Below are 18727 nucleotides of genomic sequence, written 5' to 3'. Positions count from 1 at the left end.
ACTCTAAGTGCTCCCAAACAGAATACTTAGCGTTCTTATGGTAAGGCGTGATGACGCTCCTGATCGCCTTAATCTGCTTTAAGGGGTCCTTCAGCAAGGCCCTTTTTGCCTTATTGGCCTTTTTGGTTCGGGTAACCCTTGTCAATTCGTCCTCGGACTCAGAGGCACTGCTCCCAGAGGTTCCCGTCTGTTCTTCCAGGTTTTCCCGGATTCTGCGAGCCTGGGAATGGCTGGCAGACTGTGGGGACCTGGTCTCCTGTGTCCTGCGCAGTTCAGAGGAGTCTTCAGATTCCTCCTTGCTGCCAGGATTTGATGGGTACCCCCTCCACTGACCTAACTGGGCAGAGGTTTTCAGGATGCCCTTAATGGGCCTACTCTCCTGGGGTTCCCCATTGAACTGTACTGTACTTGGGTGCCCATACCCGGATGCCCACCCCTCCATTCCTGAGTGGTACTGGCCTATGAGCCCCATACTCTTAGCTGGATAGTAATCTGCCATCCCTGTGGCCCTGTGCTCATGTGCGCCAGGGGACATGGGGGTGGCAGAGTCCAGGGACTGAGAGGTATGAGGGCCTCTGGTACTAGGGCTCCTGAGGTTATGCTCCGGAGTTTCCATTTCCCAGCGAACCTCATCTCTATCCGCCCCTGCTCCCTGTTGCAATGCAAGAGCCTGCATTTGTGCCTTCAGTTCCTCAGTTAAGGCCTTACTAGACTCTATCAGTCTCTCCTGCATCGCTACCTGTTGTTGGAGCCTATCATTGTGTTGACAGAGGGCCTCATTTTCCCTCTGTGCTTCCTGGTTGGTCCTGGAGAACTGGGCCAGTCTTTGCTGCAGGAGGGTTACCTCCTGAGCTGTGTCCCTATTGGCCTGCTCCTTTCTTGCTAGAGCATCCTCCACCCTCCTGGTGTGCTCTAGCAAGTTCTGGTGTTCTTTTTGGAGGTCACCCAGTCCCTGGTGGGCCAGGTGATTTTCTTCCATTTTTCTTTTTAAATGGCAGACTTCCTGGCCTAAGGTATCCCTTTCCTGACTAAGAGCCTGCATCTGTGCCGCCAGGTCGTCCCTTTGCCTTTGGAAGGCACCAGCATTCTGGCGCTCCTGATCAAACTCTGCCTGGGTATCCAGGTCTTTCAGAATTAGTTTGTTGCTCTCTGCCTTCACTCTATCTAGGTGGCCTTGCAGGGTGACTACCTGCTCAGCACATACCCTGTTGAAGTCCAGTTGTTGCTCCAGCTTTTTCTGGTTTTGCAGTAGGGAGTCCAAACCTTCTTGGTATTCCTTCTGCAAGGCCAGAAATCTGGTATCCTGTTCTACCTTTTCCTGTTGCAGCACATCCATATCCTTCTTTATTTTAATGATGTGCTGCCTACTATCATCTTCTGACTCCTGGCTCCTCTGCAGCCTCTGCTCAGAAGAGACCAGGTCAGATTGGACCTTCTCTAACGCCATCTGTTGCCTATTTGCCAGATTTTGGCTTTCAGCACATCTATCCTGCATGTCTCCCATATATAGGTACAGGTATGCCGCTATCCTAACAATCTTGTCGTGTTCATCTTTGGCCTTAGGAGCCATATATAGTTCACTCAGGGCCACATGTAATGGACCCTGATCTCTCCATAAGTCTGACCCTGTTTCAGTGACCTGTCGCGTGATGGCCTGCAACCAGGCATCCTGGCCCTGTTCGGTCCATTCACCTCTCACAAATAGCTTATGCAAGAGGTGCTCTCTGGCTATTTTCATATCTACCAAGGTCGTCATTCTAGAGATTGGTCTCTGTCCTGACTTACAGAAGTTAGTATTTTATTTTTGCAGAACAGAACTTTTCTTGGAGTGTCCCTTTTGAGGAATGCTTTACAGCGTATCACAGCGTGGTGATCAGACCGGATATGTGTATCTGGTCAGCTGGCACACTGTATTAATCTGCACAAGTGGTATTCTAACCCAGAATCCCGGATACGAGCCCCCAATTTGTAAGAGGATTCAATTCAACACTACAGCTAAGTCAACGCCTAGTCTATAATACTGAATGAAAACCCTTATTGATATATCTTTATGTCCAGTTCATGCGTTCTGGATGACTACCCCTATATAACACCCCTCTCTTGGAATCCCCCTGACCCCACTGAGCCAAGAAGTAGTTTTGTTTTGCAAGTTAAAAGGTTTATTTGATAATTTAAACAATAGATATATATATGTCACACCTTATAATAAATTAATAATTGAAGATCACACTTAATCTGATATGATAAATATTAACAACGGAGAATCTGGCACTAGCACACTTCTTTATAATCACTAATGAGTTGACATGAAATGGATAAGATAGCACACTGGTAAATAGGAACAGAAGAAGAAGGTGGTAAAGAATGCTTTATGTAAGCTCAGGTGGATGCACTATTCAATGAATGCAGTACAGAAAATACTCAATATGATTTCAACCAAACAATGTAATCACTTTTCTCTGGCTATTCACTCCCCCCCCCTTTATGGGATGCAAGGAAATGGGAGGAAAGCACACAGTTCTCAGAAATGCAATCAATGTAATTCAGTTCAATCCCCCCCAAGCACGCTTAGACTACAGAAGTTTGAAAACACAGGCCCAAATTGCTTTGATATGTGCTGGCAATGAATTAAAAAATATGCTAAAATGCTTTTAATTCCCTTTCAGAGGTTCAGGGTGAGTGGTATCTAGTTAATATTAGCTCAGGCTCACTCTTGCAATGATTCAGGAATAGTTTTTATGAGGCAAACGATTTTCTGGCAAATAGAAGGCAAGCAAACTGCTGTTTCACACGTTGAGAAATTTGCAAATCGCGGTAAAATTCGCGGGTGCGTGTTCCGCGATTACGGCAAAACTATAGGGGGTAGGAATGCGGTTCTTAGTGCGATTAAAAGCTTAGATTCTCAACTTTCAGATGAAAGTTATTGCAAGTCTCTAGCACAAACGGTTGCGGAGATATGAGCGATTGAATAAAGGTCGTTTTTCAGATTTGAAATTTTAAAAGCTCAAAAAGACAAGTGCAGCTTGCAACTAGAAAATGACAAGTGACAGATTTTGCAGCTAGAATGACAGGTGACAGATTTGGAGCTATCAGGCAGTTCTACTTAGGTTAAATAGATTGAATTAGATGAATTTAAACTAAGAGATTGGTTTGGTACAGTTTGGCGGTACTCACAAGAGATTTTAAACAGGAAGGCGGCTTTGTCACGATCTGGTCAACAGGTCTGGACTTCGGAAGGTCTCTGGGCACAGCGTCTGGTCTCTGGAACTGCTCACAGCATCGGGGTCAGCACTCTGGATACAATGGCCTGGTCTCTGCTAGGCACCGGTTCTCTGGGTCGGGTCCTGCCTTCTCTTTGGATATTTCTGTCACCGGGTTCTTGCAAAAGTTCTTGGCAAAATTCAGACGGCGTCAGCCGGCTGTCTGAAGAGTTCAGTTGCAAAAAGATTTTTAGGCCTGCTGACAAATACTCTTGCTGGCAGTGACCTTTTTGGTTAAGGTTCTGAAGTCTCTGTTTATCTTGGAGTCTAAGTGTTGGCTCTTTGAAGTTTGATGGAGGTAAGTATGGATTTTTCCGGCAGAGCTTCCAGCGGCAGATGGAATTGAAGGTCCCTATCTGTCCTGTCTGTCTGCTTTTATGTGTTTAGAATGTGGGTGTGTTCTAGCATCACTGACCCTACCTCTCTCTCAGCTTCTAATTGGTCAAACTTCCATTTCTCATTTGATTGGGGAAGGAAGTGTGTGTCAGCGTGATGTCATTTTATGGCTTGCAGAGAGTCCACTCCTCCTGTCAACTTACACACAAATCTAGATTTGAAACAAATACATATTTGCAGAGGTACATATTGTTTTAAAATCATATGCACCCATCATGCATTACAGGAGGTATACCCTGTTCAAACTCTGCTCTTCCTGGGAGCTTGCATTCAGAAATGGCACATAATTGACTTTTTAACTGATTTTTCAATTTCTGACATTGACCCAACTTTATATACATGTGCGTAGGGAGTATGGACATTAACTGATGAAGTTTCAGATTTTTAACATGCATACATTTAGAGTAATATCCACTTTTCCGCTAACACCCCCCTGAACATACCACCGGTTCTAAAAACCTCTTAAACTGTGGGCAGAAAAATCACAAGAATTATGGTATCATTTATAAAATTTTCACATGTCCGCTCTATGAATGATCCATCTTTTTAAAGTTATGTTCTGGCTCCAAAGGGGTGTGGTTTACCCTCAGCACAAGGTTGAATTTCTGGTTTTTCCAGTTCTGCCAAGCCAGCTTGCTCTCACAGGCAGTGCCCCTCCCAGCTTCTGCCAAGAGGAAGCTACATTTTACGACCGCTGTAATAAAACCTTTGCATGAGTCAAGACAGGCTTTGTTCAGAGCTCCTGTAGAGCACAGGTAATTCAATTATCAGATAGATGGCATATCCTTAGTGTGAGCAGCAAAAGGGCAGCTAGGCCTGGGAACACAGCTGTGACTCAAGTTTCACTCCTGATGGGGGTAGTTGTCAAGCAAAATCAAGTTCCTTAAGCCAGACTTTCAGCTAACTGTCATGTTTTTTGTTGCTTTTTAAATTAACTTGCAATTTTACACATGCAGCTAGAATGCTGATTCTAAGTGCAAAACTATGACATTTCAACAGTTACAAAGGCATGTGACACCAAACATAGGTCACTCATTTAATCTAAACATTTTCGATTTTAGTGTCTTTAAATCCAGTGCAACTTAAACTGCTGACTCCATAGCTCAGCCAGTTTTGTTATAAGCATGGTTCTGGGCTCTTCATTTCCCAGATTTTGTAGGCACACAAAACTCCATTCTGCCAAATGTCTGCTGGTGTTCAGTGAATATTTTGCACATATTGTAATGTTTGAAAATAGGCATTTTGAGCCTGCCTTCAGAGAAACACAGGGTGGTTTTAAAACGCCGGCTTTTGGATAGTGGTGAGTACTGGTACTGCACCCTTTTTGGGATTTAAGAAAATGAATTCCCAACAGTTATGGGTTTGCTTTTGGCAATCAGCATTGCCATTCCCAATGGTTTCAGACTACTGTGTGGGTAGTCCAATGGTGGTTTTAGGCAGTGTCCTTCTGTGCCCATAACATCGGCAAAAATGGGTGGCAGCCTATTCTTCATGCACTTCCCTGGGCATTTCCTAGGAAGCTCTGGCCATCATGATGTTTTCAATACTGCACAGTTTTGAGGTAGGGCTCGCATGCATGGGTAAATACATCCCACAACCTCCACCCAGTAAGCCAAGCTCCCTGGAAGTGAACGTTCGACCGAAGCATTTGTAGAGCTGTAACGGATTCCAAGTGGAAGTAATTATAACCCGTTTGATAAACATTGTGAACTGTCTCATCTCGGAATAATGTAACCTGCACGTACAGTTGCCACCTGAATCCATGCCAGAAAGGACATGCTACTTCACTCCTAAGCTTTGCTTTCACTTTAGTTTCATTTCAGTCTATTTTATTCAATTGAATTGACCCAATGGTACAATTCCCAGCAGGTAACTGATGGAGAAATGAAAGCCCAGCACTGGGACACTGTGTCCTTCCTGACATGGAGTCAGGTGGCAACACTACCTGCATGCTCTCTTAATTCCTTATAATTTAACCTGCGGGTACCATTCTTACAAGGATTGTGGTGTGCGTTTTTTTTGAGCCCGGGAGGTTGTCCTTGGTTGCACTCAGCAGCTGCTGAGGGCTCGGGCAAGTTGTGCTTTGGGGCCTGTTTGCAGTACTTGCTTTAAGTGACCCAATGATTAACATGTCCACGCCTGGCTGCCTCGGGATCAACAGGGATCCATTTCAAAGCAGTGTTCTTCGGGAGATGCAACTCCAGTGCTGTTTTTCTTGAACTTGTAGTCCTCAATTTATAAGAGGAAAGGCATAACTACAACTACCAGAATGCAGAGAAAAAACAGGCACTAGATGTATGAGGCGTCTGACGTGCTTACATATGCCGCAAAATGTAATTAAAATCAAATTAGCCAAAATCATAAGATAATGTATGTAGTTGTTAAAGCAAGTGGGCAGAAGGGCAGGAGTAGATAGGCCTCATGACCAGATGTCTAGGAGGGCTGAAGCCTGATGATGCAAGGCGCAAGTAGCGCAATCTGTGCAGATGAAACAACTTCCAAGGAGTCTGCAAAGTAAACTGGGTGTTATGCTTTTTTGCCAGCTTGTCTGGGGTTTCACATGACACCCCCCACGGTATAAAAACAACCTATGGAGTAGGGGCCTCACTGAGCTTGGCCATCCATTTCGTTTGAAAAGTTTGAAATACCCTGGTGCTGCCACTGACTCAACATCAACAGTTTCAATCCAACTTAATCACTTGACCAAATAGTGTAATTGAGGGCTAATCACTTTATCTACCAGTATCTCCATTTTCTTATCTACAAAAATCCCAGAGCGGTAATAAACAAGCAACCCCCACTTTTGAGACCTTTAAGAAAGAGAGGCCATTTACCTTTGGTGCATTTCCCAGTTTTGGGGGCCACGATCCATCCGGGGCAGCACTGCTCTCCACACTGGTTTGGGCTGAAAGGAAAGAAAGACATTGTAAGCTGTGTGCTGAAGGCCAGGGCCCAGACTCTAGGATTCCGAACTGCATGCATTCAACACATTTTCAGTATTGACTATGGGTGTTTTCTGGCCTAGTTCCTGCACGACTGTTGCCCCCTTCACAACCTATATTCTGCCCCGCCTGCAGCCCTCTTGCCTTCTACTTAATGCCAGAGCTGTGTCAGGGCTGGACTGGGAACTAAAAGAGGCCCTGGAAATAATTACTGGGGACCAAAAGAGGCCCTGGAAATAAAGTTCAAAGTGGCCCCATATGACACATTTTCAGCAATCCCAATGCTTTTCCTATGAGAAAAAGTGGAAATACCACAGAAAAGAGGCCCAGGGTGCAGAGGCCCACCGGGAAATCTCCAGAGTTCCCCATAGGCCAGTCCACCCCTGGCTGTGTGCCCTCACTGGTTCTACAACCACTGCATGCTGCCCTCCCTTCCAACACATTCCTCTCTACAGGGCCGAAACTATGCACCCTTATCAATGTTGTTCTTTACCTACCTGTAACTGCATACTCGATGTAGCCCCCCGCACCATGGGGCGAGGCTTTCCAATGTGTGCACCCTTATCAATGTCGCTCTTTACCCACCTAGCCCCCCCCACCACCGGGGGTGGCTTTCCAATGTGTACACCCTTATCAATGTCGCTCTTTACCTACCTACCCCCCCACCCTCGCACCATGGGGGGTGGCTTTCCCAGTCTGGGCTCCTACACTAATATCGTCTCTCATGCATTTCCTTACACTGGCAGTTGCGCCCCATACCATGGGGAAGGGCTCCGCCACATTCTGGGCTCAAATCTACCTCATGTTTGTAACCGTATACACGATTATGAACTTGTATTATCTTACCTTGTACTTACTGCAACTAGCGCCCTGATGCCTGAGGATTTGGTGCGCTGCTACAGGTGTAAAAACAAATAAATAAATATCTAGGTAGGTCAGTGCCTCTGGAAGTTCCCTGAAGCTGAGGCAGAGCCAGTTAAACAGGTGCTTAGGTTTAACTTATCTTTTAAACAGATTAAAATGTCCTCACAAGTCAAAGTCGGACTGCCCTTGAAAGAAATGTACAGAAGTGTTTAGAAATATATGACATCTTAATAAACTTGTTTATTGCCCCACTGCAGACTTGTAGAGGAAGCAGTGCCGGGACAATGCGGCAAGAACCACGTGACCTATCACAAAGTCTTCAAAGCGCGGACACAGACATCAGAGGACAGACCCGAAGCTACCAGACTCCAAGCTTATCTGGGCCCGCTGAGAGGCTCTCCACTTTCCACTGCAAAGAGGGCTCGAGGAGCATCTGTTATCACTCCCGCTGTTACCATGGCGCAGTGCCACCCTGGTGGGATTCCCTGTGGTGCGAGGCGCGTCATCCTGGTGCCCCCTGTCCTATCTGACAGCAGCCTGCCGACGTCAGGGCTTCCGGCCGCACGTGAGCAGCTGCGTGCACTCTCTGCGGCCCTTGTCAGCGCCCTGGCGTGTGGCGGGATGGAAGGAAGGGGTGGAAAGGCGGCGAGGAGACAGAACGAGGACCGGTGGAGAGCGAGACGTCAAGCATCTGCTCCCTTCTTGGCACTATCAGCTGCTGCCAATGACACGTGTTGATGTTTTCAAGGAAAATGCTGGCACCTCGCTTCACGGTACCGACGGCCACCAGAAGGTGTCCTCACACGACCGCGTGATCAGAAACGCTGCTTTCGAATGCACTGGAAAATGCGGTGCTTTTTCACTCGTTGTTTTGAAGATGTTCAATGTTTACGGGTAGTTTGAAAAGCGCTACTAAGCTCTTATTGTGAGGTTTGCTAGCCTTTTTCAAATGACTACAGCCGGCGGTAATTACCATTACCGTCTGCGGTAATCCGCGGAACTGGCCTCTGTATGAGAATCCCACTGACGCAGTAGTAACGGAACTCTGAATGTAGGACCGTGAAGCTTGTATTATCCATGTCTATCCTCTTCGGATGAAGGAAATGCACGGTGTGCAGTAGAGGACCCTCACCCTGCCACAGTGTGCAACATAATGCAGAGAAGGGTCGTTGGAGACCCTCCTCTGCATTACATTGCCAAAGGCGTGCGAAGTTGGGGAACCGAGGTGGCTGCCTTCTCACCCCCTTTGGGGCTCGCTACAAGTTATTTCATAAGTTGTATGGGGCACGCACTAGCTAACACATTCCTCCACGTAAAAAAATCTTGTTTTCATCCGGGGAGATTTCAAATGTTTATTTCCAGATTGTGGTGGAAGTGAACATTGCAGCGATGTATATGAAGTCTTTCACCTCATAATCGGTTTTTACCGTGTGCGGTATTCCTGGGAATACCGCAGTCAGTAAATATTGCACGAGTTCTATTTTGGCGGATAGTCAGAATCAGCGGTATTTGAAAAGCCTCCTGTTTCCACTGTTAGCACCGACATCATAAGAAGGGCCCAGATATTTTTTGTATAACATCTGACAGATGCAATGGGCATTTTTACATTACCAACCCATCGATGCCTGTTGGTTGTAGTGCGCTCTACAAATCCAAAAAACAAAATAAATTACATGTCCACGTTGAATTTGCGTGGTTACGAAATCATAACGTTCATTTTCCAGACAAAGCATCAAAACACACCCCCATTATCTACAGGCCATGCAGGGGTTGGAAAGAACTAAAAACACCTATGTGCAGTGTATACATATGTAACTCCGTCTTCAGCGAGGGTGGTTTTGTGTGCCCCTGGAGATGGCAGCACACAGCTGCTGGTACAGAAAAGCAGCCAATGAGGAAGGGCCCGAGTCACAAGGGGGATGGAAGTGCCTGCAGTTTACTCCTAGAAAAAGGTCCTCCAACCCACTAATGGGAGGGGACATAGGAAGACTTCCTGATGAAAAGCTGACTGAAGTAAAAGGATCCTGGTGGTAAGATCTGACACACACACACACACGCGCACGCACGCACGCGCGCGCGCGCGCCGTAGAGCGCCTGCATAATGTACAAATTCAGTACATGGAGACACATTCTAAATGCCCAGTCTTCAGCGTGGTCTGCCATTATCACACATGTGTATCCTGACTTTCCACCAATCATGTTATGGTGGATTCAAAACAATGCATAAAGGAAATCTAGCTGAAATGTGAGAGTGGGACAGGCATTTCAGCTGAGCCGCACATGCCCCGGCGACCAGGGCCCATCCCTGGAACTTTTGCTGTTTTACTAAAGTCTCACATCTTACACACATGTTGGCGAAATAAGATACATGTGTTCACTTTCACTCACATGTCCCCTACGTCCTGTACACACCATGTCCACTGTATGGGTTTGAAATTTTGGAGAAAATCCTGCAAATTTCTACAACACAAACCATGTACTACAGTGTGTACGTTTGATCCAAATGTGCGTTGCCTGTCCTTTGTGGCCTCCATTTCCCCACACAGCTGTAACTCGAGAGTGCATAACGTACTCGCCAAACAGGCTTATAGATAGTGCCCCTTTCTTGTAACTTGAGGGCGTTAATGGCACATATAAAACCATCCCTTTCCGAAGGATAAGGTTAAACTAGGAAAATAATGGGCATTGGCCATCATTCATTTTGTGCTCGAAACCCTTGAACCCAAGAGGTTGGTGACTGACCCCATCATCCCCAAAATACCACGCGAAACATTGTGTGAGTGTTGCTAATAAAAGGCTGTGGGGTTGTTATTGCACATTACGTAATAATACACAAAACAATCATAATCGTTGTACTGATACATAATGTATACTTTTGGGCACGAGGTTCAGAGGTTACGTCCTCTGGCCCGTGCCGCCACACCTGGAAGGGTTGCCGGCCTTAAGTAAACTGCGTACGCAGGATACTTGTTTGGTGCCCTGTGCAGGGTACCCCACTGAATGTGCTCTCTGGCGGCTTTTGCAGCTCCTTATATTGACCAGGGACTAGCCCTGGGCTCTTTCTGGCTGAGTGGGGGCTGGCGCCGACAGCAATACGCATCTTTGGGTGCCCCTTTGCCCCTACCTGGGTGCTCCCTACTTCCCTGCCCTGGGTGATCCGCACCTCCTTGATGTCCCTGAACAGTGGTGTTGTTCCCCACCTGCCCCCTCATCCTGACTGGCGCCAGGAATCTGAGGGTGGTTATGAGGGACGGAGGAGAGAGGGTGTTAAGCTTCTGCCTGCCAGTGTTCGGTCCCTCTCCCTGTTCCTGTCCTCCTTGGGACACAGGTTACAAGCCCTCCGCTTTCCAGCTGCGGGGCTACCCCCTCCGCAGCACTGTCCATAACATAGCTACATTTTATAATGTTTGCAAGACAGGCAGGCACAACACTTAACTTCTGCTCTACTTTTCTGTTTTACTTGGAACAGAGATGGAGGCGGTGGGGGGGCAACTTGCTAACACCTTTTGGATCTCTGCTTCAGCCACCAGAAAAAAAAAATGAGTTACAAAGTAAAAATGCGTGCTGCATTCCCAGTGTAGTCCCCAACCCGAATGGGCACACCCGTCGAGGCCCAGGAATGATTTGAAGGGCGACGCTGGGCAGCACAGCACGGCTCAGCTGGAAGGCTCTGGAATATGAGTGAGCAAGCAGGCGTCATGGGGTTGGCAGAAGCTGCCACTTTAAGTGGCCTGGGTGGAGAGTGCCAAAATCTGGTAAGAGATGGCAGCTCCTGCGGTGGCCCACCCAGCAGTGTAGTGAGAGAATGTGTGCCCGCCCCTGTAGGTGACAGTTACTGCCTGGTGGATCTGAGTGAGCATTTAGTTCCATGAAACGGTGTGAGTGATGCTTTAGGCGCGGGGTGGCAGCATTGCGGGTGATGTCCGACTGGGGGCCCAGAGGGACGATGTGTTTTTGGGGAGCATGATTGCCACCGAGGGTGAGGTCCTCTTGTGTGAAAGAATGACGGGTTTTCTCCTCAGAGTGAGTGACAGACTGATTGAGATCACCCCAAGTGGACCCTCCCCAGCCCCAGCTACAGCGATTAGAGCTGGTGTGATGGCCTGGTACTGGGGTGACGACAGATCTCAGACCTCAAAGAGTGAGAACACATCGGGGGTCATTCCATGTTTGACGGTCAGGAAAATAAGTGCTGGTAATAAAGTTTGCTTGCACTTTTCCAGACGAGCAAACTACACGTTTGGGATTGGCAGTAGCTGCCACCCACTACAAGCTTTCCAGTGGTAGTCACCTGATTTTCCTCCAGCAGCCACGGGCTGAAGGTAAATCAGGCCCCAACTGGCAAAATACAGCCAGTATTACTGGCACTGGTATTACCTCTGCAGGTAATACCGGCAGTCCCCTCATGGAGTCCTGTGATTTACCTACCGTTGCTGGCACCTGTAATATCCTGGTAATACCTGGAGGTCAGGCGCCAGCAGGGGTAGGTTCGTTTGCCGATATCCTGGCGGATTGACCACCAGGATACCGGCACACCCAGGATGAGCCCTACTAAAAATGAGACCCCTGTGGTTGAGAGAGAGTCTAGTCCGTGGACACTTTGGCACTTCCCTTTGCAGAAGGGAGCTCACAGAGACACTGCTATCCGAGCGGGTCCCCCAGGTGACCCATTCCTGGATACGCCACCTCTCAGGTGTACTGGGGGAAGCCCCTCTCAGGAAAGAGGTGGCTCTTGTGCACTACTGAAGGGTTTAAGGTTACCCAAGAGGTACCATTGAACCGCAGCAAGGATCAGCCGCTCTAACACTACAGTGAAAGCCAGTGGATCCTAGGGTGCAGAAGCTCTGATAGATCTTGGGTTAGATTAATGTCCTGGGCGCATTTGGGTAGTCACTCCCCATTTATCAGGGATCCAAGTTGGGGATTTATCCAGGGTAGGGTGCTTAGCTCCCTAAGAGGCAAGGCAACCCACCATCCAGCATGGACTGTGTGTGGTCACCCAGGGATATCCCAAAGAGAAAGTGGAGGGGTCATGGCTATTTGAATAGAAGGTGCCCTGGAAGTAGGGACCTCCCGTGGACACAGGGATTTACTTAGGGCGAATGCTTGCATGCTGGTTCATCTCCAGTGGGATCAATCTGTGATGGCGCTGGGTGGATGGAGAGCGGTGCAGTACTTTGGGCTGCAGGGCTCGCTGGATTACCAGTTCCTGGGTGTTTTGTGATCACCTCCAGCTCCTAAATATTCAGTTTATTCTTAATAACGGCCCAGTCACCACTCAAGTCTTGAGTGGACAATTGGTAATGTATGGCTCCTTTCATTGGCCCAGTAAAGAGTAACCCCACACTACAAACAACGTGGAGGCACCCCGAGAGTAGGTTAAAGGAGGCGGCTGCCCAGGGGTGGGGAGATGCACTTTCCACACATAGGCCCCGTACGGCTCTACTAGATCAACTTGGCTCAGATGCCAGTTGGCTCAAAGGCGAGGCTCGGGGGAGCTTCCTTAGAACCATCTTTAGGTAAATGTGCTCAAGATCACAAAGGCATCATTCTTATCAGCTGAGCACTAGGTGATTTCACACCACATATACACGGGCTACATGTTGTAGCTTGGATGATCAGTGTGACTGTCAGGGTGAGTGCAGGGCCTCATTGAAAGGTGAGGTGGAGCCTGGAGTGTTGGAGGCTTGGGGGTTCTGTAAAGTGACGTTTGGCACTTGGACTATGGCAGGGAACCAGGGCAGATGCTTGTGACCTTCTCTCCTACCTTTCATAACTGCATGTATGTAACTAAGACAATAAAGCATCTTCTGTTTGTACTTACCTGGGTCAGCTTGGTTCCTGCTTCATGTCATCTCTAATCCAGGCACATCTTGCTGGGGAGCAAGATACAACACTACATTCATTTTACCCAGTCTAATTGAAAAGTGCACACATTCTTATTTGGCATTTGGTTCCTCTCCGTCAGTTTCTTAGCGCATCAAGTTCACCCTGGAGTAACACTAGCAGCAAATTGGCTCCTTAGAACTCTCCATTGCTTAGCGTAATACAAGAAGTTATGGAACATTAAGCTCTTCATCCCCGAAATCCACTTCAGATCGCTGTCCTAGCCTTGTTCTTCTCCTACCTGGATGGTGGAAATGGGCTTTTTGACACATCTCAGGAGGTACAGGGGGCAGTCCGGCGATGGACCCCTGAGATGTGTCTTACATGCTTCCGCAGAACTCAAAGGACTTGGCAAGTTCGACCACATCACCCAGACTAGCGCTGCAAGCACATCACCTTCACATCCTATTGCATCATCTACAAGGCCACAGCCTTGTAGATGATGCTTTACTCTAAAGTCCCCAAGCTTCCTCGCTGACATGCTGAGCGTCTCTGAGGCCTGCGACAAACCAGATGTAAGGAAATTGGCAGACGTGAACCCCAACGGTGCGGGAAGGGAAGAACCAGAAGACAAGCCTTCTCTGTCTACGCCCCCAGGATCTGGAACTTCCTACCTGTCACCAAGAGACCCATCTTTCGTTTCTAGATTCCAGGAAAGAGCTCAAGAACCTCCTCTTCTAGGAGTGGCTTCTCCCCAACATGTGGGCCCACACACACACTCCCCACCTAACCTGAGACTGGGCTCCCCCTGTTTTTTGCCCGTAGTGGCTTGTTGATCCCTTGATGCCAAATTGCCAGCCTTGCCCCTCCCTGTTAGGTCGCCTGCTCCCTTGTATCTCTGCTCCTCTCACTGTGTTCTCCCCCTTATGACTTGTAAAGTGCTCCGTTGCTTTCCAAAGCCAAGTCCACGCTCAATCGATACAATAAAATAATAATATTTTTAATAATAACAGTCATAGAAGCACCCACCCAAGTTGCAAGCATTAGATGGGTCATTTTACTGTTGCACCTGGTCTCTAGACACACTGCCACCTGTTTGGTTTATTGAAAGCCTACGTCTACCATGAAAGCCAAGTGTACTGTCTGCCAGTGCAAACTTAAGACGATTTGCTGCAATGTAAGGCCCTTTCGTAAAAGAAAGCGCAGATCTTTCTGATGTTAGGCCCAGCATTCCATTTATAATGGTGGTGTTCTGCTGAGTGCTTCATGCCAGCTTGCGCCATTCCGGAGGATGGTGGCAAGGTGAACGTTCACTCCTAATCCTGAGTAGATGCAATGATTGGCCCGCACAAGATTGTGCTGTGCGGTAGTCTGCAATTAGTAGGGTGCTGGCTCTCAGTAGTGGGGGAGGCAGGTGGTGCTAGACCGGTGAGCTATGTTGGTGGTGGCTATGCCTCAGTTGCCCCGTCCGCAGCCTCTGAGAGCACTTGGGGACATGACAGTTGCCAGTTTTGGGCTTTGTTCTGAGTTTTGTGGTGCAGTTAAAAAGTGGCGGTAATTATGTGTTTTTGGCCACGTATACCACACCACCAAATCCCAGGTTTAGCTTTGATGTGGAGGATTTGCCTCCAGCATGTTGCTGGAGCTGAATCCTCCACTTTAACGCAAAACATCGGCAGAATTACCACCGCAGAATTACGGCTCATGGTAATTGCGCCAAAATATTCATGGAGTTATGTGGACTCCAAAAATTGGGATTATTTTATCCCTACCACCACTTGCAATGCCATGGTAAACCCACGGGATCTAACAGGCGGTAATGGTAACCGATTTTGGTGATAATTCTGCAGATTTAGCGCCAGATTACCGCCAAGCTCTGACTGAAGCCCACTGTCTAAACCTGTGCATTTTGGGACTTCCACAGGCAGAGGGAGATGGCGTCAGGGTTTTCCTACCCACGTTCCATTGGTTCTGGTTTCTGCTCTGGTGGTACTGTCTGGAGAAAATCATTAACCTCGTTATGCATTCCAGTGAACCCCACACACCCTTTGTTGTATAACCAATGGCTGCGTTTGTCTTGAAGAACATTGCTTTAGTGCACGCGTCTCACAAGATGGCCCCGATCAGAGGGGCTACCCGTGACGTAACACAAGATCTGGGGGGCCCCCTGCGAGCCATGCTGAGGCCCCCCCAACTCGGCAACAAATCAGGGGTCGCGCCACACACTGTGCCGGCCTAGATTACCACGCTTGCTCAATACGCACAAACTTGCTGCTGAAGGGGTATGCCACACACTGCACTAGGAGAAAGATATAAATATGCATTTTAATGCAATATACAGCACACTTTCTGAGAAAATGTGGCTAAAAAGCCACAGTGTTTGCTATTGTTTTGTAAGGTAACACCAATCCAATACATGCAAGTCACCAACAGGGCACATGGACATGAATGCTTTGCTATTAAAAATGCCATGCCACAATGAAAGCATGTCCAACTGGCTACACAATGTAGACCAGTGTAGACACATAATAACATTACAGTAAAGCACACATTTAAGGCCCTCTGTATGGCTTTGGCCTCTCACCTCTCCACTAAAACTAAGGACATCCTGTCCACTCTCTCCTCTTCCTCTCCCTCTTCCTCTCTCTGCCCCCCTTTAGCCATCTCTCCCTCTCCACCTCCTTTCTCCTCTTTCTCTCTAACACCTGATGAGGTTTCTAGACAGGTCCCATTTATGGAAATGTCACCAAAACAGGTGCTCGCCCGCTCCTCCAGAACCATCAAGGACCATATTCACACCCTTGCTCCAGCCTTTGCCGATTTCGGCATTCATTCTTTTGCCACTGGAACTTTCCCCTCTCCCAAACTCATGTTAAAGCTGCCCATATCCCAGCTTACTCTCCACACTGAATCTGTTGGTTGCCTCCATGACCATCAGTCTGGCTAAAGAGCTGCCAGAGGCACAGAAACTGCTCCACTGAACACCTGTGAAGAGCTGATCTCTAACCTTGATTCCGACATTCCTTCTGTCCTCATCCTCCTTGAACTTTCCTCTGCTTTCGACACGGTCAACCACCCCATCCTGAACAGTCGACTCTGTGAGCACCTGGGCATCATGGATCAGGCACTGGAGTGGCTGACCTCCTTCCTCTTGGACCGCCCTTCCCAGGTCGAACTTGGTCCCTTTCACTCCGCCATCGCTCTCTACCTGTGGCGTTCCAAAGGGCTCCATCCTCTCACCCTGGTCTTTCAACCTCTACTTGGCCCCTTTGGCCCACCTGATCTCTACCTTCTCCTCTAACTTTCAGTGTTATGCGGATGACAGTCAGCTTTCCTTGAGGCTCCCCTCAGCCTACTCTCCTCTTTTGCTCATTCCTGGTATCATCTTCAACTTCACTCTCTCTTTCTCTCCTCACATCTCGGACGTCGTCAAGAAGTCCCACTACCAGCTGCACCTCCTCAAAGGGACTATTCCTTTTCTCACTTTCCCCCAGAAGCTCACTGTCTCCAGAGCCCTGGTTCTCTCTAGGCTGGACTACTGCAACAGCCACTTTCTCAATCTCCCTTCCTCTACTGTCCGCCCTTTGCAACTAATCCAGATCAGGACTGTGAGATTTATCCTTGGCCTCAAGCCCACGGACCGTTTCTCTCCAGCCATGAAATCTCTCAATTGGCTCCCGGTGGCTGCAAGAATCAAGTTCAAGACCCTTTGCATTGTGCACAAGGCTTTTTGGGGCTGGGATCCGCAATACATCCAACGCTCTCTCTTCCAAACTACCTTCCTTCCCGAGCACTAAGAGTTAGATGCTTCTCCAGGCAGAGAGTGGGGAATAGATCTCTCTCCTCGGCAGGTGCCTCCCGCTGGAATGGCCTCCCTGCCCCTCCCAAACTTGAGCCGGACCACCTGAAGTTCCAGAAGCAGCTCAAAATGTTCCTCTTCACCTTTGCTTTCTCTCTCTCCCTCCCCTGCTGACCTATCTGTCTGCTGTACCAACTGGGTGGTTGGCTACCCTCAGTCTCACTGAGTCCAGGCTCTTTCTTGATCAGTCACCCTTGCACTGCCTCCAGGCCTACCACACAGTTAGGGGCTGTAACTGTAACCCTACAGTCCCTTGTTCTCCTTGCACTACCCAGAGCTGCGCTGCCCTGGCTGCACTTACTCAGAGCATTGCTGCCCTGTTTTGCCCTCCCCTCTCCCTTGCACTTCCCCCTCCTTTTCCCCTTGCAATTCTCGTTCTCGCACTTACACAATCTGAATGACACAAGGCTTAGTAAGATAATTTGTCTTGTCCTCCCTCTGTTTTCCTTCCCTAAAAACACTTGTGTACAGGCACGTTATATATGACTTATCAGATATCATATTATTTTATCACAGATGCCCAGAAAAATATACAGTGCTGCAGTGGGAAACGGCTAGACTGGCAGATCCCAAATGCCAGTCTAGCCAGGTAATTACACTTAGCAGGGCTGCTTTATCAGTGGGTGCTTTCAGACTTAAAGGAGAGAGTTAACTGCTTGTAACATTGAAGCAGCACTAGAATAGTCTAATTAAAATGCATAAAGAAGTTAGATGCCCTCACACAAATTAGTTTGCTCCTCCCCACCACACGTTAAGTTAGCGACTCTCCCAACATCTGAAGGGTTAACCCCCTGAAATGTAGGTTTTGTTGCGCCCCTGAACCCAAGCACACACACCATTCACCATATATACACACGCACACCCAGCCATCCATACATTTAAGTGTGTACTCTTTCACCATACAAGCACACTCAGGCAGCCACCCTTACATTTAAGTGTGCACCCTTTCTCCATACAGGTACACCCAGGCAGCCACCCGTCCATTTAAGAGTGCAAACTTTCACTATACAGGCACACACACCCAGGCACCCACCCATACATGTAAGTGTGCACGCTTTCACCATACAGGCACACCCAGGCAGCCATCCATACATTTAAGTGTGCATTCTTTCACTGTACACGTACACCCAGCCACCCATACATTAGTGTGCACCCTTACACCATAGACTCACACAGACAGTCACCTATACATTTAAGTGTGCACCCTTTCACCATACAGGCACATCCAGGCAGCCACCCATACATTTAAGTGTTCATCCTTTCACCGTACACGCACACACGCATACCCAGCCACCCATACGTTTGTGTGCACTCTTTCACCATACACTCACACACGCACATTTCATAGGGTTGAGGGGAGCCATAATACTTCAAAAAATTATTTCTGTTAAGGAATGAACCACAACGGAAATAATTTCTTTATGAAGGCAAAGTGACTTAAAAAATAAACTATTTATTTTTGAAGTCATAAGGCTTCCCCCACCCCATCACAGCCTAGGGTCTTCATGTTATGGGGTACGGGTAGCCCCCAGACTTCAAAAAGTAAGTTTCTTTTTGTATTCACTCTACCTTCATAAAGG

At 48.0% G+C, this 18727-nt stretch overlaps 1 protein-coding gene across 4 annotated transcripts in view; it reads right to left on the bottom strand.

Moving 5' to 3' along the window:
* The window catches only part of LTBP4 (latent transforming growth factor beta binding protein 4), a 1283510-nt gene that overhangs the window by 1035326 nt on the left and 229457 nt on the right, over nt 1-18727 (bottom strand). For all 4 annotated transcript variants that reach the window (XM_069644515.1, XM_069644518.1, XM_069644516.1 and 1 more), the window contains exon 2: nt 6491-6561. In XM_069644515.1, coding sequence (XP_069500616.1) covers nt 6491-6561 — 71 coding nt within the window. The remainder of the gene's footprint in view (nt 1-6490; nt 6562-18727) is intronic.

Source organism: Ambystoma mexicanum, chromosome 2p (assembly GCF_040938575.1).
Source record: "Ambystoma mexicanum isolate Mex_15411 chromosome 2p, UKY_AmexF1_1, whole genome shotgun sequence".
Taxonomy (NCBI): Eukaryota; Metazoa; Chordata; class Amphibia; order Caudata; family Ambystomatidae; genus Ambystoma; species Ambystoma mexicanum.
Note: the sequence above shows the minus strand (reverse complement) of the source record. Positions and strands in the feature narration are given on the sequence as shown.